The sequence below is a fragment of the Xenopus laevis genome, chromosome 7L (assembly GCF_017654675.1).
Source record: "Xenopus laevis strain J_2021 chromosome 7L, Xenopus_laevis_v10.1, whole genome shotgun sequence".
Taxonomy (NCBI): domain Eukaryota; kingdom Metazoa; phylum Chordata; class Amphibia; order Anura; family Pipidae; genus Xenopus; species Xenopus laevis.
This window is the reverse complement of record NC_054383.1, coordinates 61,143,849-61,165,230: the sequence shown is the minus strand read 5'-3', so window position 1 is coordinate 61,165,230 and position 21,382 is coordinate 61,143,849. Positions and strand designations below refer to the sequence as shown.

The window sequence follows — 21,382 nt, the reverse complement described above, 5'->3', positions numbered from 1 at the left end:
TCAAGGATCCTTCCTCTGGTGCACTTGCATCTCCTCTAGATACTTTACCCCATCCACCGATTCAATGAATCAGGTGTGAGGAAATTGCATGCAAACAAAATTAATTAAATGCTGTGTAATATATATTATAAACACATAACTAATGCAATAGAATGCAGACAGCCTTTATTGAGGTAAGTGTGTCCTTAATGGTCAAAAAAGAGCACAAAGTCCCAAATAGCATAAAGATCCAAGAGATTTTCCAAAGTGAATGTTCGCGCACTTAGTGCCCTTATGCCAATATTTAATTTATGTGGTGCAGACCCAATATTGGGGGTTAGTGAGTGCTCTTAATGATGGAGTCTGTATGTCAACATTGAAGCGCTCAATTGATCATTATACACACGGGTTAGTAATTAAATCCAGAAGGCAGGAATTAGCGATACAGCAATCGCAGTGTTACAAGCAAAATTTGACCAGTTCGACCAATGAACCAAAGTGTGAATAATATGTCACAGGGATGCCCTCAGACCTGTGTCCTTGTCCTTTGTCCTGCCCGAACAAAATACAAAAGTTTTTTACCGACCATGTGTGAAGTTGTATTACCGCCGAGACCTCACAAGTTTGTTAGATCAGCCTCATATCCATATATCCAATAGATCAGAACCAGATATTGGGAGGCTTTCGTTTAAAATAAATTGGGGGTTAAAAGTAATTTTATTCCTCCCGGTAATTAACCTAATATTGATGCTTTTGATTCAATAGTTGCTCTTGAGATTAATAAAATACACCGTACAGCGTCCAAGCATTTTCCAAAAAACATTGATAACCATTACTAAAGCTGATAAAGTCAGTGGCACAATCATTCTCAATACTAGTGATTATAGAGTGGAAGCTAAATGCCAATTAGATAATACTATCCATTATAGACAATTAAATTGTGACCCAACCTTGAAGTTGAAAAATGAACTCAATATTTTTCTTAAATATTCCCCTTCATCAGTGATGAGATTCATCAATTATTGGTCACTGCACATCCTAAAGTTCCTAAAATATATTTTCTTCCCAAGATCCACAAACACCCTACTAATCCACCTGGGAGACCAATTGTGTCTAATGTTGGGTCTATTTGACAACCTTTAGCCATTTACATTGACACATTTTTATAGGAGGTGATATCTACTTTGAAACTATGTTTATTAGACACCACAGATTTCCTCAATAGACTTGACAAAATCAATATACCAACATGTGATTTTCTATTGTGCTCACTTGACGTAAAAGATCTCTTCACATCAATACCCCACAATGAAGGGATTGAAAGCATCCGTACATACTTGACTAAGGGGACTCTAATCATATGATTAATTCATTTGTGATTTATTGGAATGGGTGTTATATAATTTTCAGTTAGAGAATGATTTTTATTTGCAGATGCAGGGCTGTGCCATGGGTGCCAGCATGGCACCTGCCTATGCAAATATCTACATGGATTACTTTGAACAGACCTTTATTTTCCCTAAGGACCAATTTTCACAACATATTCATGCATACATGCGCTATGTAGATGATACTTTTTTTCTTTGGTCAGGATCCATGGAGGAATTCAATGAGTTCCTCAAATATCTTAATAGTATAGACTTAACCACAAAATTCACAATGGAGGTCAGTGCCACTGAAATAATTGTTTTGGACGTCAGTGTTTCTTATATTCACGGCAAGTTTGTCACTACTGTATTTACTAAACCCACCGATCGCAACAACTTATTGAGACCCACGTCTTATCATTATTAAGGGTTTGCCAAAAAGCCAGTTTCTATGAGTAAGACGTATTACATCTAATGATGACTTGTTTGAAACAGAGTCCAGTAAAATGTTGCTTACATTTTTAGACAAAGGCTACGATAAACCCAGCCTTGAATCCTTTAGAGAGGAGGTAAGAAATATGCCCAGGAAAGAATTACTCTCTAAAAAATCTTTGGTCCCCAAGAAGGTACAAAGAATACTGTTTACCGTATATACTCGAGTATAAGCCGACCCGAGTATAAGCCGAGGTACCTAATTTTACCTACAAAAACTGGGAAAAATTATTGACTCGAGTATAAGCCTAGGGTGAGAAATGCAGCAGCTACTGGTAAGTTTCAAAAATCAAAAATTGAGGCATGAGTGGGTTAAATGTTTTTGAATACGGTTTTATTTCAAATAAAAACAGTAAACTACCGTAACTCTATAAGTGGAGAACAAAAAAATGGTATCAACAATGATACCTTAAAAGTACAACCACCTGAGCTCAAACAGCAACCAAGTTAAAACACATTAAGTTAAAATCCTTCAAAACTGGATTCCTCCTCATCATCTGTTTGTCCAAACAGAGCTTCAATTTCAGCTGGTGTGAGGATGTCAGCATAGACATTGTCTCTGTAAACGTGGAGCGCTCACCTTGTTGTTTCACACTTCTTGTAGTGTCAGGTGCTGTAACTGGAGGACCCACTCCTGTCACTGGGTCATAATAACATGTAGAAAGGAACCAGCAGCACACTGTATTCAAGTTGCAAAAAGTGTACCAAAATTTATTAAGCCCACATCATACAATTTAGGCTAAATTGTATGATGTGGGCTTAATAAATTTTGGTACACTTTTTGCAACTTGAATACAGTGTGCTGCTGGTTCCTTTCAGCATAGACATTGTCATCATCATTGAGTTCGCAGGCATCACCATCACTGCTGTCATTCTCAAACAAAGCGCAGTCTTCACTGCCATCCATAGCATTACTAATGCCACATTTCTGGAAGGCGCGTTGCACCATGTCCTCTGGAATATCTTCCCATGCATCTCGAACCCACTTTGCTATTAATTCAATGTCGGGCTTCGTTAGATTTCCAGATTTTGTCAGTTTAGCTCGACCAGATGACATCCATTCATGCCACATCTTTCGCATACGGTCTTTGAAAGGTTTATTTAAAGACACATCGAGGGACTGCAACACAGATGTAAGCCCACCTGGAATAACAGCCAAAGTAACTTGAGAAGACTTTGCCAATTGTTTTATGTCATCAGATGTGTGGGCTCTGAACATATCCCAAACTAGCAATGATGGTTTCTTTTTTAAGGCTGCTCCTGGCCTTCCATTCCAAATTTCTTTCAGCCATTTCTTTGTTCCGTCTGCATCCATCCAGCCTTTAACATGTGCATTTTTGGTGGGAATTTTACCTTTTTAGGCAAGGTCTTTCTTTTAAAAATAATGACAGCCCGCAGGTTGGTCCCATTAGCCAAACATGACAGAACAACTGTGAAATGATTTTTTTCATTTCCTGTGGTTCTGAGGAAAATAGTTTTGCCTCCTAAACTTGCCACAGTTCTGTTGCTTGGAAGATCAAAAGTCATAGGTGTTTCATCCATATTCCCAATATTTCCCAGGTCATAGTTATGAATCCTTCTTTGTTTTATGATGAATGATTGGAATGACATCACTTTTTCTTCAAGGTCTTGCGGCAACTTCTGTGAAATCTTTGTTCTCTGTCGCAAACATAGGTCAAACTTATTCATGAAGCGGGTACACCATCCTGCTGACGCAACAAAATTTTCAATGCCTGGAGCTTTATATTTGTCATCCTTAGCCATTTGAAGGGCACGTAAGCGAATTCCCATGCGTGTTACGCAGTAACCATTTTGACGACACTCCATAAACCATTTATGCAATTCAATCTCTAAAGCCCCATAAGAAGTTGTTAAACCATGTCGAGCTTTTTTAGCCTTTGGGATCTTTTCCAAGTCAGCCTTCATTTTCCGCCACTCCCTCACTTGTTTTTCATCAACACAAAATTCCCTACTTGCAATACTGTTATTGCTTTCTTCTGCTCTTGACACAACCTTCAGTTTGAAACTAGCTTCGTATGACCTGCGTTTTTGTTTTGGTCTAGGATTAGCGGTATCGGTATCCATTTCTAACAGGATAAAAAAAAAAATAACCTTATAAAACAGCCCATGTACGGTATATATTTGTGTATTCAGTTGGTGGTTAGGAAATTCCTAATGTAATGCCTGTTGCCAATTAATAACTTGTAATGCGGATTAAGGATCTGGCTTCAACAATTCTGAACTAACATATGGTAAACATGTTGCAGTGATGTTTCTCTGATCAATTATCCTTCTGTTCTGTACAGCTGATAAAAGTTTAATTTTCCCATAAATGACATTCCACATTTACTCAGAGCAGAGACGCAACTCATACACTGTGTGCATAATAAACTCAGCCAGGGCACTTCACTAATTGTTCTGCGTGGTAAACAGTATATTCAGAAGGTAAACAGGCAACAGATCATTACAGTAGAAGACCCATTTTACAATTTTCAGGGGGAAAAGAAAAAGATGGTGTAAAATCCACGCAAAGGCCAGTGTTTAAAAAAAAAAGAAGAAAAAGATCCCCTTAAAAGTGTGCCCCCACATGATTGCGCCCTAGGCAGGCGCCTACCCTGCCTACCCCTAGTTCCGGCCCTGGACATTTGTGTCAGTATCACTGGTTGCCCACTAGAGAAACTCACCATGGCTATGCTATAGACACAAGCCTTTAATGTGTGTTACCAAAAAGCCAGGCAGGACTGCTGCTTACAATGGGGATCAGATAGGAATTTTTTTATTTTGTAAAAACTTATCAATTTACAATAATCATCAACTCAGCTAAATCAAAACTGATTTTAAACTATTTACCACCAATAAGCAAAATATAGTCCATGAATCTTTGGCTTGGCTCAGCAGTATCTCCCACCACCAAACCCTCTTGGAGTCCTTCCTCTGTCCATAATTCCCAAAACAAACTTGGCAAAGTCTTTCCCTTTGTCCATGAAAAAGGTTTTCCTCCCTCCCCAACCACCACCTTCACCACCACAAACCCGGCCACAAAGTCCAAAGTTTGTCTTTCTATTAGTGGGCCATCACACCACCCTTCCCACATACACCCCCCCAACTCAGGACATATATATTGCTGAGCCAAAGAGCTTGCAGAACGTTTCCACTGAAAAGCATGAGCTGGTGTTATCACATTGTCTGTTTGAAAGAGAAACATGTCAGACATCACAGGCATTAGTATCATAAATACATCAGTATAAGTCACAGTTTCACACCTCTCCATTTGGATGCATTCAGACAGCTTTGCTTAACCTCTCTTTCCCTCAGGAAACCCAAATCAGCCACCACAGACTTCACTATTTGGTCTATAACAACATTCTCATGGCTAATGGACCTTCTGCAGCGGAACTGCCATAGGTGGTACCTCATCACCGATATTATTAGATACACTGTCCCTCTATCCAGGGGATGTGGGACAGACAGAACACCATAGGCCGTATCAGCATAGGACAGGTGTTTGATGTGGTGCACGTTGAGAGCCTCTGCCAGCCGATGTTTTAAAACTTTTGTCACAGGACAATCCACAAGAAAATGTTCTAGGGTCTCATTAGTGGAACAGCCCCATGGGCACTCCCTCTCTGTGATGTTCAAAAAGCTCACATTGCCTCGGACAAAAAGTCTTCCCTGAAGAGCCAGCCAGTTCAGATCAAAATACTTTGGGGGCACCCTTCTGTCATTGAGCCACCGGAGGCTCTGAGAAAGGACATCCCCCACAAAGTCCTTCAAGGCCATGGGGACAACAAAGTAGCTCAATAGGATCCTCTGATAAATTTGTCTCCTTGTAACAGAACTCAGTTCCCCAATTCTAATGTCCCACTTTCTCAAAAGTTTTAGCCCGAGTCGAATATGCAGTGGGAGACAATTCCCGCGCACTCGGACCTGCTTCACACTATCGCCAAGCAGCCAATCTCCTACCAGAGGCAATGCCCAATTCTTGATGCAACATTCCCACAGGGAATCAGTTCTTTGGCCCAGGCTCCCAAAGTTAAACTTCAAGAAAATGGATCCAAAGAAAGCCACTGGACACAACATGCCCAACCCTCCCTCTTTCCTCTGCAGGTAAGTAATGCCCTTTTTACAGGATTCAGCCTGTTCCCCCAGATTAACTGGAAGAACAGGCTTTGGATCCGAGCATAGAGAGCTTCTGGCAGCGGATACACGTAGGAAACAAACAAAAAGATAGGGACCAGGTAAGTCTTCATGAGCTTCACCCCTACTCTGTAGGACAGCTTCCACTGCTTCCAACGCTGTACCTTTGCATTTCCGGCATCCAACTTTTCTTCCCAGTTTTGCCTACCATCATCTCCCTTCCCAAATTTGATTCCCAAAATTCTAATCTGAGTTTGGGCTGTTGAAAATTCCTGGAGTGGAAAAGCCGGCTCCTCGTCTAATGACCAAAAAGCTTGAGACTTATCCATGTTGACCAGAGACCTGGAGGCCTCGGAGTAACTTCTGATTTTCTCGGACAGCACTCTCGCATCTTCCGGACAAGAGACTGCTACCGTGACATCATCCGCATAGGCTACCGACCTGAGGGGCTGGCTATGGGGAACAGAGAGACCCTTAATTCCACTCACCTGCAAACGCCTTCGAAAAGGATCGATCGCAAAAACATACAGCAGAGGGCTTAAGGGACACCCCTGTCTTACCCCGGCCCCAACCTCAAAGTTTTCACCGCGCCACCCATTGATAAGTGGAAAGCTTACTGCCCCTTTGTACAAAGCTGAGAGCCATCTAATGAAAGTTCCCGGGATGCCATACTTTGCCAAAACGGCCCACAGATACTCATGATCCACTCGATCAAAGGCCTTAGCCTGGTCCAGAGTTAGAAAGTAACACTTTGCATTGCTCCAAGGCTTCCCTAATAGTAAGGATCGCCCCAAAGATGCTCCGCCCTTTCACCGTGCAGAACTGGACAGGAGATAATAAAGTGCCTGAAAATGAACTCAATCTAGTAAAAAGTATCCGTGCGAGAAGCTTCCTATCAGTGTTGAGAAGGGCAATTGGCCTCCAATTTTCAACATGCTTTGGATCCTTACCTTTTGACAGCAGGATCAAGGAAGATTCTCTCATAGAGGGGGGTAAGATACCCCCTTCCAGGCAGTCTCTAAAAACCTCTACGAGAACTGGAGCCAGCTGATCTTTAAACTTCTTATAAAATTCGGCTGTAAGGCCGTCTGGTCCTGGAGCCTTCTTTTTGGCGAGGCAGTCGATGGCAGCTTTGACTTCATCCTCCGTGATCTCAGCTGTCAAAGGCTCAAAGTCCAAATTAGTTACATCAGGCCCTGGGGTTGCCTCCAGGAAGGATGAAGTCCTCCCCTTATCCAAAGCCTTAGCCCGGAACAGAGAACCGTAGAAGTCTTTCACAATCCCAAGGATGCCCTCCCTTGATGTTTGTAACTCACCCTTGGGATTGATCAGACTGGTGACAAGTTTTCGCCCAACATTCTCTTTGCAGTTTAAAAAGGGGTCCGGTGAGTGAAAACTCCCATAATCCCTTTCCTGCACAAGAGATTTGTACCGGCTGTACTGACATTCTCTGATCTGGGCCTTCAGCTGGGCAATTTTTGACCCCTCCACCCCATCCGAAATAGAGGACTCCAACTTCTTTAAAAGAGTCAGGTACTTCTTATACCTATTTCCCTCCCTACGTACAGATAGCTTACGGAAGAAGGTCCGGAATGAGAATTTGGCATCCTCCCACCATGATGACACAGAGTTGTAAAAATCGACTCTATCGAGCTGGTGGCAAAGAAGAGCCTCAAAAGACTGTTGAACTGACTCACCCTCCAGGGAATCCACACTCAGCCGCCACAGACCCTTACCCTTCACTGGAATAGATGAGGATCCCACTGTAAAAGAGAGTGTCAAGTGATCAGAGTACTCGACCCCAACTTCCTTCACATTAGTGAACTCCTCACCAGCCCTGACAAAAGCCATATCTAGACGGCTGCTTCTTTCTGCACATCTATAGGTATGTGACGCCTTCCGGCCACCCCAGGTTGCAACATCAACCAGACCAGCCTGCTGAATAAGCATGTTTAAATAATAACTTTCTGATTTTCTCATTTTACCAGAACGATCTCCTCGTCCAAGGACCTGGTTGAAATCACCAGCCAGGATGACTGGAAGGGAAGTGTGCAGAAAAGGTCTCACTTCAACTAGCAGGGCCCTCCTGGCTGCCATAGACTGTGGCCCATAGATGTTTATAAGACGGAAACGACTTCCACTTATCGTGACATCCAGTAGCAAACATCGGCCCACCTGGATCTCAAGCAAACGGTGTACTGTAATATTGAGGCCACCCCGAAACAGTATTGCTACTCCCCCACATGGTTCCTCTGCTATAGACCAGAAGGAAGGTCCATGTCGCCAATCAGCTCTTGCCTTTCTAAGATCTGCCTGGGTAGTGAGTCGGGTTTCCTGAAGGAAAAAAACCTCAGCATCTGAGTTTGCTAAACTTTCGAATGCCATGAATCTTGTACGAGGCAATCTCACACTGCAAACATTAGAGGTCAAGAATCTTATTGTAGGCTGCACCATCATGAATGCTTGTGAGGATGTTTTTTCTTACCCAAACCTACAGCCTCCTCCCCATATCGCTTGACTTGAGGACCACAGCGAGATCTCATTCCATCCTCAAGACAAACACTCTCTCCGTCCTGATCACTGGAATGTTTTGCACCTACACCTTTCTTCCTGACAGTCTGGTCACTCCCTTCCCTTCCTCTTTTTTTAAAGGGAGTTGGATTTCCATTTCTTCTGTATTTCCCTGTTCTAGTTCGCTCTCTTCTTCTCTCTCTATTTTCTCTAGTTCCTCCTGCTCCTCTCTTTCAGCTCTGTCTCCCCAGGTCTCAGACTCCTTCTCCAAAACCACAAATTTGTTTTTGGTGGTAATTAAGAATGACGTAGCAGAACCTTCCCCTGGGTCTAACAAGTCAGCCTGCATTTTGGTTTTATTTTTTGTGTTGACTGTCTGCCAGCCATTCTCATCCTTTTTACCTTCCTTGTTGGTATTGCTCCTCACTGCTTTCTCCCTTATCTCTCTGACTGGTTTTGGGTTCTCCTTTCTGCTTGTTCTTACTGCTTTCCCACTTATCTCTCTGACTGGTTTTGGGTTCTCCTTTCTGTTTGTTCTCACTGTTTTCTCCACAGGTTTCTTTGGAACAGTACTACTCTGTGAGTCCCTCACTTCTGTTTCACTTTCCTCACTGGTCTCTCTTTCTGGTGTTACAAAATCCTTCCTCATCTCCTTGTCAATCTCTGGGAAAAGGGTGACTATATTATGGTAGGCCTCAGGGCAACTCCTATGCACGTGTCCCATTCGATTACAGAGATTGCACCTGACATTTACACATGCATCTGCAACATGACCAATTGCATTACATAGGGCGCACCTCAGGACTGCACATGACCTGGCCAAATGGTTACTTGCTCCACATTTATAGCACCTACGGGGCTGCCCAGCATAAAAACAGATACCTCGTTCTTTCCCAATGAAAAAAGAATTGGGCAGGTGCTGTGGAACGTTACCCGAGATGTTCAACTTAACCTGGGTTTTCCAGACTCCTTCCCAAACCCCATCCTCATCAAAAACCTTAACTAGAGGTGTAAGGACTGTGCATTGCCTGCGCAACCATATGAGAATGTCTTCCTGAGGAATGGCGTCATTCTTTGTTACAATTGTGATGTTTTTTGTCTCAGGCTTTGTCATAGGGATTACCACAAATTGTTCCCAATTTTGGTTACCTGCCCTTTTTTGCATATTATAGATACGCCAAAAATTTTCAAGTGCTTCCTGAAGCTTAAAAGTTACATCAAATCAGTTTCAGTTTGTGCTATAACAGCTGATAAATCCCCAGGCCTGAAACCCATACTATCCAGTATGACTGTTCTTACAAGAAACCTTCTAGATGGAACTTGTTCTTTCTCTCCATCCCATTTAATTTTTTCCCAATGTTTCCTCTTAAAGGGTTGGTTATCATGGGACATGTCTGGGGTTGCAAAGAGCCTTTGCTTTCCCCAAAAACTGTTTGCAGTTTCATCCACCCCTCCTACCTGAATAGATTCTACCTCCACTCTCTGCTGTACCTGATCTGACTGACTCTCTATATGACCAACTTGCTCCACCTCTACCCCTGCCTCCTGAGTCACAGACTCTTCCGCTGCATTCTCTTGTTCAGGCTGCACAACCGCACTCTCTCTCACTTCTGTTTGCTCAGCCGCACTCTCTCTCACTTCTGCCTCTTCAGCTTGACTCTCTCTCACTTCCATCTGCTCACACTCATTCCCATCTGTGACAGGTGTCACACTCTCAGCCACACTCTCAGCCACTTCATTCTGAACACACAAAAGAGATTCTTGAGCCGCCACTTCCATTTTGTCTTCAGATTCTGGGCCACTCTCAGCTGCTTTATGGGAGACCTTCTTGCCCTCTGTTTGGTTCCGGCGCCGGACACTTGGATCTTCTGATGGTCTCACTGCTGCTTTAGGCAACTCTGGAAAGTCCTGATCAGATGAGATTTCATAGGCGGCTTGAGACGAATCCTCATACCGTAGCTTAGGTCTTGTGCTGGTTTGTGGCAGATTCACCTTGAAGCTTTTCTGTTCTTTTTTCTTCTTTTCTTGCTCCTGAATCTCCTTCTCATCAAAAGTCATGTTCTGCCAATTGACTCTGCCACTTGGTCGTTGCTGCTGCCGACGGGGAGGCAATGGTTTTGCAAACTCTGGTTCACTTTCAGAAGTGGCCGGACTGTTGGAGGTACTGGATCGGGTCTGGCGCCGCCCAGTAGCAGGATGTGGATACGCTGCTTTATAACCAGAACGCATTGACTCAAACCTTTGCTTGTTCTGATAGATTTCTTTCCATGGCCCGACTTTCCCATACAGTTGGTTTATTCGCTGGTCAATGCTGCTCATTTCATCAAACAAACTGTCTTTCTTTCTCCTGTTAAGCTCAGTTTCCTTCCCATCAGAAAAGAATACGAGGTTATTCAGACACTTTATGGATATCTGCAGTTTTTTCTTTTCATTTTGTAATGTTTGCAGCTCCTTTAAGGCTTCTGCAACCTCCTCTGCAGTGATTGGCTCGTCTTTGCCTTTAATCTTGCCTTTGCATGGAATGGCTCCTTTGCTTGGCTTTGCCACTGTTGCTTTAAATGTTGTCTCCTCCCCCTTCTTCCTCACAAGCTGTTCCTCCTGCACATTCTCTCCCCCTGGTGATTGAGCTGTAACATTGGCTGCACCTGCACAGGTGAGAGGCTCAGTTTGACTGACAGGAGCCTTTGTGGTGTCATTGCCGACGCCCCCAACTCCTTGTGCAGTGTTTGCCAACGCCATCTTGGATTCCCCATGCTGAGACTGCAGGTCTGCTGCAACTGTCAGTTCACTTGGCTTCCCAGACTCTCCCAGCTCTACAACACAGACACCTCCCTCCCCAGGGGCCACAGACTCCAACTCCATGTGCATCACAGGGTCTGACAGGGGGGGATCACTGTGTGTTTGGGGTGCAATAAACTTGTGCATTTTATCAGCAGGTTTGTCAGATGTTTCTTTCTTTTGCAGGGTTTTACTTTCAGTGTCAGTGCATTTACTTAACCCACTCACTACTGTAACCTGCAGCTGCTGCTGTTTATTCTCTGCACACACAGGGTCACATTCAGGCTTTTGCTCTTTCTTCTTACCTTGTTTCCCTGGGGGTAATGCAGGATTCAGCTTGGATTCTTCCTGGGGGGGTTTCTCAGTGGGAGCCCCACGCCGGCTTCCAACTTCCTGGGCCTGAGCCACTTGTACATTCCTTTGTTTTTGTTTTCTGATCTCAGCCAGACTTTTCTCCATCTCCTCATCACTCTCACTGCTGTTTCTCCTCCTTGATCTGGGGGTTCCCAGAGAAGAGGAGCGTAGCTTTGGCCTTGTATGTTCAGCCGGAAGGCTAGGCCCCAAAGCCTGGGCCTCACTTTGTCTGGTAGCCCGACCAGCCCTAGCAGGGCCTGGGCTTGTTCCGGACATTGCAGAGCTCTCTGACACACGACTGCTTGCAATGTGGATCAGATAGGATCTGTGCAGCCACTGGGACAGAATGTTCTGTTATACGGATAGCTAGAATCTCAGCAGCCATAAAGCAGGACAGGACTGCTGCTTCCAATGGGGATCAGATAGGGATTTTTATTTAAAATAAAAAACAATACAAAGCATAACAAAATCAAAGTATATCAAAATGACATTATATTACAATATGTACATTATTTACAAAGAATTTGACCAAGAGAAATCAAAGTTCAAACAATTTTTTTCATTCAAGCTTTTTTTCTGAATCTCATTGACTTTAATAAACACAATTTCCCTTAAGATTTTACTTATTGTTTGGTCTATTGATTGATTGTCTTTCCCAAAGGTTTTCATACATCGGATAGACCACAGATGGTATCGAATGACTGATAGTATAATAAATACAGTCTCTTGGTTATAGCGGTGCTTCCTATGAATGATCCCATAAATACCCAACACCTTCAGTACACCCTCATATAAACTGTTTGACACCGAACAATCCACCAAAAAGTGCTCTTGACTCTCCTCCACCCCACACCCCCAGGGACACTCTTTTCTTACATGACTCAGATATTTCATGTTGCCCCGCACATACAACTTGCCCTGCAGTGTCAGCCAGGAGTTATCAAACAGTTTTGGGGGGAGTCTCACACTGTTTAAATACTTTAGTATGTCCTCCAGGGTTTTGCTGGTACAGTCTCTTATAGCCAGTGGGACAGTAAAGAAGGAGGTTAGTACCCTGGCATAGATTTGCTTCCTTGGGGTTGATGTTATTTCTTCTGCCCCAATGCCCCACCTCTTTATCAGCTTAAGGGCATGGGCAATGTGTGGTGGGAAATAGCTCTGTCTTACACGGACCTCTTTCTCCCTACCGCCCTGCAGCCAGTCCATGATAAAAGACGATGCCCAAGACCTGATACAACTTTCCCACAGGGAGCTTGTTCCTTGAGTCAGACCCCCAAAGTTAAACTTTAGGAACATGACACCAAAGAAGGTCACAGGACAGACCATCCCCAAACCTCCCTCTTTCCTCTGCAGGAACGTTACCCCTCTTTTGACTGGGTTTAGCCTATTCCCCCAGATCATCTGGAAGAATAAGCTATAGACTCGAGCATAGAAAGATTCTGGCAAAGGAAACACACAGGACACATACAAAAACAACGGGATCAGAAAAGTCTTGATAAGGTTAACTCTTTCCCTATAGGTCAGCTTCCACCCTTTCCAACGCTGAACTTTTGCCAAACCGGTATCCAACTTCTCTTCCCAATTTAACCTGGCATTATCTTCCCTCCCAAATTTAACCCCTAGTATTTTTACTTGAGAGGAGGCAACAGGGAAGGTTCTTAACTCAAAACTGGGGTCATCCTCCAAACTCCACAAAGCTTCCGACTTTTCACTATTGACCAGAGACCCTGAGGCCTCTGAGTAGCTTCTGATGCAACAGGAGACTCTCTCCACCTCTTCAGGCTTTGAGATAACCACTGTCACATCATCCGCGTAGGCCACCAACCTCAGGCGCTGACCACTGGGTGCACAGATACCCTCCAAGTTACCTCCCTGCAGCAACCTAAGAAATGGATCTAACGCAAATGCATACAGCAAAGGACTCAGAGGGCACCCCTGTCTTACTCCTGCCCCAACCTGGAAGTCTTCACCCTGCCAACCGTTAATTAGTGGGAAGCTTCTCGCCCCTTTGTACAAAACTTTTATCCAACTAATGAACTGACCCGGGATACCGTATTTAGACAAAACAGCCCATAGGTACTGGTGATTCACCCTATCAAAGGCTTTTGACTGATCTAAACACAGAAAGTATTTCCCCCACCTATGAGCTTTGCATAATTCCAGAGCCTCTCTAATGGTAAAGACAGCTCCAAAAATGCTCCGCCCCTTCACCGTGCAGAACTGACAGTCAGACAATAAAGTGCTTGAAAATAAACTTAAACGAAAGAAAATAACCTTTGCGAGAATCTTTCTATCTGTATTGAGCAGGGCAATCGGCCTCCAGTTCTCAATATGCTTCTCGTCCTTACCTTTTGACAGCAAAATCAAAGAGATAAAGAAAGAATTGTTCAGTGTACCTTCCTAAAAAAGCAATACGTTTTCCGAACGAAAGAGGTGTGATTACCAAAATAATGTGTTATAGAAATGAAAATAAGTAAAACCCCTCTCTATTCAATTGACCACCAATTAAAGAAAATTCAAATATTAGTGCAGCAGTGTCAGAGTTTATTAACAGTTTCGTTAACGGTTACTAACCCAGTGTTGCTTCAATTATTGGGCAGCCATTGCTGGGTTACCCAATAAAGTGCTATGTGCTAGGTGCTAATAATTCATTAGCAATTAAAAATCATGTAACAGGATTAATTAATATTGTGCTATAAAGTGCTAGTGCTTCAAATGAAATTAAGGAGTTAACTTAAATAACCAGGATTAAATTGACCCAGGTGAGATTAAAGTTAATTCATTATTATATATCACACATTAAAATCCATTCATTATAGAAGATTGTAGATAACTGATTAACTGTTAAAAAGTAAACTTTACTAAATTCATTAAAATTGCTGCAAATCAATTAAGGTAATCTTTGAAGACTGCATAAAAATTGGTGAGTAATTAATCCATACACCCCAGTTAAAGTTATAGGGTGTTAAAAAACGTTTGCATAAAATTATTCAAAGGAGACCAGCTGTTAGAGGTGGAGAAGTCCCAAGTTCTAGCTGCCTGTATTTTTCTAAGTCTGGGACCCCACACGGAGGAGAAAGTAGGTCACTGGGGACTGTAGTCTCAATTTTACCTTGCTATCTTATAATTCGGAGAGCTAATCTTCCCTATAAAACTACAAATCCCACAGTGCCATTAGATAACAGGTAAGATTATAAAAGAAGAATCAATGCGGTCGCAAAGGTTTAAAATCAATAGGAAATTATTTTGCAATAGTAAAAATAAGGAAAGCGCACAGGAGACTTCACAAAAAGCGCTTCCCAGTGTGCCAACACGTGTTTCGCCTGCTGGCTTTGTCAAGGCAAAATCTAAAAGTGACTTGTTTAGTGTGGTATCTTTATCACTTCCTGAATACAAAATCTCGCGATACTTGAAAATGAGATCTCGCGATGAGGTCTCGCGATACTTGGAAATGGGATCTCACGATGAGATCTCGCGATACTTGGAAATGGGATCTCACGATGAGATCTCGCAATACTTGGAAATGAGATCTCGCGATGAGATCTCGCGAGAGTTACATTGGGGAAGATATGTGTGTATCGTTGCTAAGCGACGGTCACATTTCAGATGTATTTGGTTAAATCAATATATAACTCACTGGTATCTATAACAACCACCGGTATTTATTGAGGAAGAGATGTTAGTAAAACTTATTATTATTTATTACCAAGATTATTTAAATAAAATGTTAGTGGAATAGTGTCTACTATTAGAAGGAATTGATATGTTAAACCAAATACCTGAATCATGTTTATTAGAATAGTGTCTACTATTAGAAGGATTTGATATGTTAGACCAAATACCTGAATCATGTTTATTAAAGAAAAGCATTAAATAGTATATTTTCATTGATCCCATTGGGTGAAACTGAATTTAATTTGAAAATCCAATGTGTTTCCCGTTTGAGTAATTCTTGTTCCAGATCACCCCCTCTGATTCCCAATTGGATCTGTTCTATAGCCCAAAATTTAACATTGGAGGGGTTCATATTGTGATATTGTTTGAAATGACTTGCAACTGTGGATAATATTTTATCTGATTTACCTATTTTATCCGCATTTCTGATTGAACTGCAGTGTTGTTGTATTCTGAGTTTGAGCATCTGTGTTGTCATCCCAACGTATTGTTTCTTACAAGGGCACTCCAGTACATAAATTACTCCCTTGGTTCTGCAATTGATGTAATCCTTGATTGTATGATTAATGTTAAATCTATCACTGAATTTTGTGCTTTTGATCATGTGATCACACATATTGCAATTTCTACAGGGGAAGCAGCCCTTAATGATATTGGGTCTGCTGGGTGTCTGGAAGTGACTTCTCGATAGTAGGTCTTTCAGATTAGGGCTACGTCTGTAGCATACAGAAACTGTATCTTGTAGAACAGTATCTAGAACCGTGTCTTCTTTCAAAACCGACCAGTGTTTATTAATAATTTGATTAATTTTCTTGCTGTTAGAGTTATATGTAGTTATAAACCTGACCGTGTTATCTTGCTGAGACCTAGTCTTTGGATGGAGCAATTGTTCTCTTTCAGTCCCTAAAGCTCTATGATAAGCTCTCTTTATGAGTTTACCGGAGTATCCCCTTTGTTTTAATCTGTTTTTAAGTAGTACCGCTTGTTCTTTAAAGAGAACATGAGAGGAACAGTTCCGTTTTAGTCTTAAAAATTCCCCTATAGGGAGTGATTTTTTCACAGAATACGGATGATGACTAGAGAAACTTAGCAAGGAATTAGTGGCTGTCTCTTTTCTGTAGTTGTCAGTAGTCAATTTGCCCTCCTCTGTTATCATAATTGATAGGTCCAGGAAGGAAACCATTTGTTTAGAGATATTCACAGTCAGTTTGATATTAAGTTTATTAATATTAAGCTTGTCTATAAATTCCAGAGCTTCCTGTTCCGTGCCAGACCATAGTATCAGGATATCATCAATATAGCGTATCCATCTTAAAATCTTATTGTGGTAATTTTTGAACATTTGACTGTTCACAACGGTCTCCTCCCAATGCCCCAAAAAAAGGTTGGCATACGAGGGAGCGCAGGAAGTTCCCATGGCGGTCCCCTGGGTTTGCAGATAGAATTTCCCTTGGAATGTAAAATAATTAAAATGTAAGATGAACCCCATCATTTTAATTAAAAAGCTGGTTTCATCAGATTCACCTAAATAGCTGTACAAAAAGTATTTTAGAGCTTCCAACCCCAGCTGATGGCTAATAGAGGTGTAAAGGGATTCTACATCCAGGGTGATTAGAAGGGTGTTGCTATCTGTTTGTATCTCACTAATCTGATTAAGCACGTCCATGGTGTCTCTGGCGTATGAGTCTAATGCAAAATCAAAGAGGAAAACTGCATAGATGGCGGGAGGTCATCTTCCTCTAAACAATTGTTAAACACCTCAACAAGTGCCGGAGCCAACAGATCTTTAAAGGTCTTATAGAATTCTGATGTTAAGCCATCCGGACCTGGAGCTTTCTTATTCTGCAGACTCTCTATCGCCAACTTTACCTCCTCCTCCGTGATTTTAGCTGTCAAGGGGGAAAAATCCAAATTATTTGTGTCAGGCCCTGGGGTCGTCTCTAAGAAAGCTGTCATCCTTTCCCTCTCCAAAGTTCTCTCTCCAAACAAAGCAGCATTGTAGGATCTCACGACCTCCAGTATTCCCTCCCTTGTCTTTTGCTCTTTACCCTGGAAGTCAATGAGACCCCTCACCAGTTTCCTTTTAACTGACTCTTTACAGTTCCTAAAAGGATCTGGGGAAATTTTCATCCCAGAATCCCTCTCAAGTACCAGAGACCTCTGGCGGCTGTACTGATACTGCTTCATTTGGTTCTTTAACTGGGTCACTTTTTCCCCCACCACCCCATCCGAAATATAGGACTCCAGCTTCTTTCTCAAGGACTGGTACTGCCATTGTCTATTTCCCTCCCTTTTAACAGATAGGGACTTGAAGAAAGCCCGAAATGACCTCTTGGCCTCTTCCCACCACTGTGTTGGTGAATCATAAAAAATCATTTTTGACAGAATATTTTGTACAACAAACTCACAAAAGGGTTTTTGTTCCTCATCCTTTAGTATTTCTGAACCTAACCTCCACAGACCTTTACCAACCCCCAGACTATCTGATACCCCATACTCAAAGAAAAGAACCAAGTGATCAGAAAACCCCACTTCAATCTCCTTAACTCCTGAAAAAGGAGCACCAGCTTTAATATAAATTTGGTCAATTCTACTACTGCGGGAGCCACAAAAATACGTGTGCTTGGCCTTCCTACCCCCTTCAGTAGCCACATCCACCAACCCTGCTGTTTGAACCACCTCATTGAGAAATGCTCCCTCATATTTCCTATACATACCAGATCTATCCCCTGGCCCTGTCACTTGGTTGAAATCCCCGGCTAGGATGACTGGCATTGAGGTGTGTAAATATTGTCTCATTTCTCTTATGAGTTCCTTCCTCTCCACCACTGATTGGGGCCCATACATATTAATTAATCTTAGATCTTCCCCTTCTATCTTAATATCAAGTAACAAACACCTGCCCATTTTAACCTCCACCAACCTCTTAACTTCAATGTGCCTGTCACCATTAAACAGAATCCCCACTCCTCCCGCCTGTTCCTCTGCTATGGACCAAAATGAGGGCCCTTTCTGCCAGTCTCTCTTTGCATTGTAGATATCGTATCTATTAGTTAGGCGAGTCTCCTGAACAAAAATGATATTTACCACCAAGGAAAATAAAAACTCAAATGCTACCAATCTTGCCTTGGGAGACCTAATGCTTCTCACATTAAGGGTACAAAAAGAAATTGGGGAACCCATCATGTTTTAGGGAGTTTTGCTGAAGACTCTTCCCCTCCTTCCCCACATCTCTTAACTTGCATCCCCTGAGATTCATCCCCTTCTACAAAAACCAGAAACTCCTCCTCAAAGGAACCTCCCTCCCCAGAGTCTCTCTCCTTCCTCTTTTTCCCCTGCTCTTCCCCAGTAACTTCTAGAACTTCTGGGATTCTTGGAGTCTGGCCTGCATCGGGTTCTGGGGATATTCTTCCTTCTTTTGTTTTTCGCCTTTTCTTTTTCTTCTCCTCTCTGTCCCTTTCTTCCTTCTCTATCAGCCTTTCTTCCTCCTCCTCCTCCTCCTCCTCCTCTGCCATCTCCCCCCAACTCTTCCCACCTGGGAGGGTAAATCTGTTTGATGTGCTCACACCTGCCTTAACAACCATCTTTCCCTGTTGTTTATTCCCCTTTGCTCCTACCACAGTCCAGTCCTCCTTCTCTGTCCCTTTCTCCTTCCTTTCCTTCCCCCTAGTTTCCTGAGGGACTGCAGGCTCCACTACTCCTTCCACCCTGGTCTCCAACTCCATTTCTTCCTCATGCCCCCTCCCCTCCTCCCGCTCCTCCTCCTCCTGAAATTCCCGCTCCAAATTAGGGCAATCTCTGACAATGTTATGCCAAGCATTGGGGCAGTCCTTTGTGTATGACCCAGAGCATTACATAGGTTGCACCTGACCTCATTACATTCCTTGCTGGTATGGCTTTTAGCACCACACAGAGCACACACCTTGGTTTCACAGTTAATGGCCAAGTGTCTGTTTGACCCACACTTAAAGCATTGGCGAGGTTGGCCTGGGTAAAAACAAACCCCCCTTTCTCTTCCTATGAAAAATGAGTTAGGGAGGTGCTTGGGGACATTGTAATGAACCTCTAGTTTCACTTGGGCTTTCCATCCACCTGCCCAAAAACCTTCCTCATTATAGATCTTGGTGAGAGGGGTTAGTACTGTGCATTGTCTCTTTAACCAAACAAGGATATCCTCAGGGGGGACTGATTCGTGTTTGAAAATTATGGTTACATTTTTGGTTTCAGGACGTGAGATTGGGATTGCCTTAAAATTTTCCCACTCTTTTGTGTTTTTCTTTTGGTCATAAAGAGCCCAAAACCTCTCCATCCCCTGGGACAATTTAAAGCTGAGATCATATTCAGTTACAGAAATATCAAGAAAAGCATTGACATCATTAGTAGTGAAACCCATAGACTCTTTCACCAGGTTACGTGCCACATATCTCCAACCTGGGAATTTGTCTTGCTCCCCCTCCCATTTAATTCTCACCACATTGCGCCTCTTAAACACCGGCCCATCAAAGGATCTATTTAGCCCAGATGAGTTAGCAAACAGCCTCCTCCTTTCCCACACATTCACAGGTGCTTGGCTTCTCTCTTGCCCAACCTCTGGAGCAGCCTTACTGCCCCCCACAGTCCCCTCTCCCATCCCCCCCACACCAGCATTCTCACCCCCCTGTACCCCTTCACTCACAGCCTCTCTCTCACCACTTGCCCCACTCACACCTGCACTCACACCAGCACTCACACTCACACACTCTGGCTGCACAACAACATTAGCAGAGATATTAGAGGAAACATTAGAAGAAAAACGTTTCCCTTTTTCCATCTGCTCAAACCTTTCCCGGTTCTTATAAATCTCTTCCCATGGTTTAATTATAAGGAAAGTCTTTTTAATTTCTTCCTCCAGTTCCTCCAACTCTTTATTGTACATCGCAGTCTTTCTTATTCTCTGCCCTCTTAACTCTCCAGTCGCTTTGGCAGCCAAACTAAGTTCTTTTGCAATCACATTATTTAGTTCTTTTTTCCTCTGCTGCAAAAACTCCATAGTCTTTAAAGCTTTAACAATTTCCTCCTGATTTACAGAGTCTTTAGAGGTGGAGACCCCAGAAAAGTCTTTAGAAACACAGTCTGTAGCAGCAACAGTCTCATTAGTGGAAACCCCCTCCCCCACACAGGCAATTAAGGAAAAGTCAGTTTGTTTGTTACCTGCAGATTTCTCCTCCAGCACCTGTAAAGCCACAGTCTCTGCCAGGTAGCCACAGTCCATGCTTGCCTCCATTCCTCCCTCTGCTGAAGCAACAGCAGTCGGTGCCATTTGTGGGGGGGTTCCCTGATTCTTTGCTGGAATCTTTCCTTTCTCACTGTCTCTGCTGGACTTTCTGCAGTTCTTGCTGGGTGGGCGGAGCTTCCCCTTTGCTGTACACAAGCCTGTCTCTGCTTCCAAAATGGAGTCCTCCTTCCCAAGCACATGGCCGGCCTCCATTACAGCAGTGCAGCTGGTACCTGCTTTCTCCCTCAGCTGGGGGTCACTGTCCATAGCAGCAGCTGCTTGTGTGTCAGTACAGCCGCTTGTACCTTCCATTTCCCCCAGCAAAGCACCGCTCCCCTCTGCTCCCTGACTGATGCAAATACCAGACCAGGGGCTCCAGTCTGCGCTGGCCACAGGACTTTCCTCCTCCATAGCTATGGGGGACCTGCTTGTTCCTTGGGGGGTGCTCTCTGGGACACAGGTAGCTTGGGATTCACCAACCTTTGCTGAAGCTCCAGATGTAGAGACTTGTAGTTCCGCAACATGTTGCACAGGGGGCTCAGATGCCGCAAACCCAGACAGACTTGACTCAGGGACCTCATCCAGCTTTTCCTCCTCCTCACTCTCCACAGACACCTCTTCCACCTCCTCCTCCTTTGGCAAAACTTTCCCTTTCTTGTTCACTTTCTTTACAGTAGCAGCCATTTTCTTTTCTGCACCAACTACAGCTTTCTGGCTCACTGCTCGCCTGCTGGATCCCAGCCTTGCTCGGGTATTCATTGCCCCTGCTTCCTCTGTTGGGGGCAACTTCTTACCCATTTCCAAAAAAAAATAAATAAATAAAACAAAAAAGAAA

At 43.3% G+C, this 21,382-nt stretch overlaps 1 protein-coding gene across 3 annotated transcripts in view; it reads right to left on the bottom strand.

The window, feature by feature from the left end:
- The window catches only part of LOC121395456, an 89,065-nt gene extending 67,683 nt beyond the window's left edge, over positions 1–21,382 (bottom strand). Inside the window, exons 1-2 of one of the 3 annotated variants that reach the window (XM_041569014.1) lie at positions 20,484–21,382; positions 14,903–17,182 (exon numbers count right to left, since the gene is read on the bottom strand). In XM_041569014.1, the coding sequence (XP_041424948.1) occupies positions 16,980–17,182; positions 20,484–21,345 (1,065 nt within the window). In that variant the 5' untranslated portion in view covers positions 21,346–21,382 and the 3' untranslated portion in view covers positions 14,903–16,979. Of the gene's footprint in view, positions 1–14,902; positions 17,183–20,483 lie in introns of those variants that run through there. The other 2 variants (XM_041569013.1, XM_041569015.1) reach the window with 2 other exon arrangements.